At 47.9% G+C, this 1229-nt stretch overlaps 1 protein-coding gene across 1 annotated transcript; it reads right to left on the reverse strand.

Annotated features, from left to right (window-relative positions):
• On the reverse strand, positions 1–884 carry OR2AE1 (olfactory receptor family 2 subfamily AE member 1; the record flags this gene model as incomplete). The annotated part of the gene is given in 2 exon segments (XM_080702642.1): positions 1–26; positions 29–884. Coding segments are annotated over 2 exon segments (882 nt in total).
• Between the last annotated feature and the right edge of the window lie 345 nt (positions 885–1229).

The following is a 1229-nucleotide window of genomic DNA, read 5'->3' on the forward strand; positions in this document are numbered from 1 at the left end:
TTATTCCGGAGAGTATAAATCAGAGGATTTAGTGTGGGAGTGATGATGCTATAGAACACAGAGCCAACTTTGTCTTGCAGTGGAGTGCGCTGGGACCTGGGCCTCATATAGGAGAAGATGCAGGCACCAAACCAGAGGGAAACCACAATGAGGTGAGAGCTACAAGTGGCAAAGGCATTTCTCTTACTCCCAGCTGAGCGCATCTGAATGACACTGTGGAGGATGAAGATATAGGATGTAGAAACCAGGATGATGGGGAGGAGGAGAAGTATGATGGTGCTTAGATACACCGTGGTCTCATAAACAGTGATGTCACCACATACCAATTTCACAACAGCTGGAAACTCACAGTAGAAGTGGTGTATTTTCCGAGTCCCACAGAAAGGAAAGTGCATCAAGATCACTGTGTGAATTAGAGAGTTTATAGCTGCCCCCAACCATGACATGACAGCCATCATCACCCCAACCCTCCTGCTCATGAGCACAGTATAGCGTAGCGGATGACAGATGGCCACATATCGATCATAGGACATGAAAGCCAGGAGAAGACACTCAGCACCACCCAGAGACAAATAGAGGAAGTGCTGGGTTGCACAACCCACAAAGGAGATGGACTTCTTGCCAGATAGGTAGTTGGTGGCCATCTTGGGGATGGTTGTAGAGACATGCATCAGATCCATGAGGGAGAGCTGGCTGAGCAGGAAGTACATCGGTGTGTGAAGCCGGGGATCCGCACAGATGAGGAGAATGGTCAAGGTGTTGCCACTCACTGCAATGAGGAAAACCACCATGGTCAAGGAGAAGAGGAAAAGGTGGGGGAGGGAGTCATCAAAGAGCCCTTCAAGCATGAAGTCTGCCAGGGAGGTCCTATTCCTCTGCCACATGCTCCCTTTTTCAGTCCCTGGGGAAACATGAAGTGGAAAAGAAGTGTGATGCCAGAAATACTCAGGTCCAATATGCAGGACAACAAACACTTCCAATCTGAGGGGAAAAAATTTAACAGGATATTTTTTTCTTTTTCTAGTTATCCAACAACTATAATTGTTGAAATAACTTTTTTTGTATGGTACTGGGGCTCCTGGAAGCCCTTCTACCTCCGGGCTACACTCCCAGACCTATTTTATATTTTTTATTTGGAAGCAGGGTCTCTCAAGCCAGTGCGACTAGCTTCAAACCTGAGCGCTACTCCTGTCTCCGCCTCCCAAGCACGGGGATTACAAGCGTGCGCC

The sequence above is a fragment of the Muscardinus avellanarius genome (genome assembly GCF_963383645.1).
Source record: "Muscardinus avellanarius genome assembly, chromosome: 10".
Lineage (NCBI taxonomy): Eukaryota > Metazoa > Chordata > Mammalia > Rodentia > Gliridae > Muscardinus > Muscardinus avellanarius.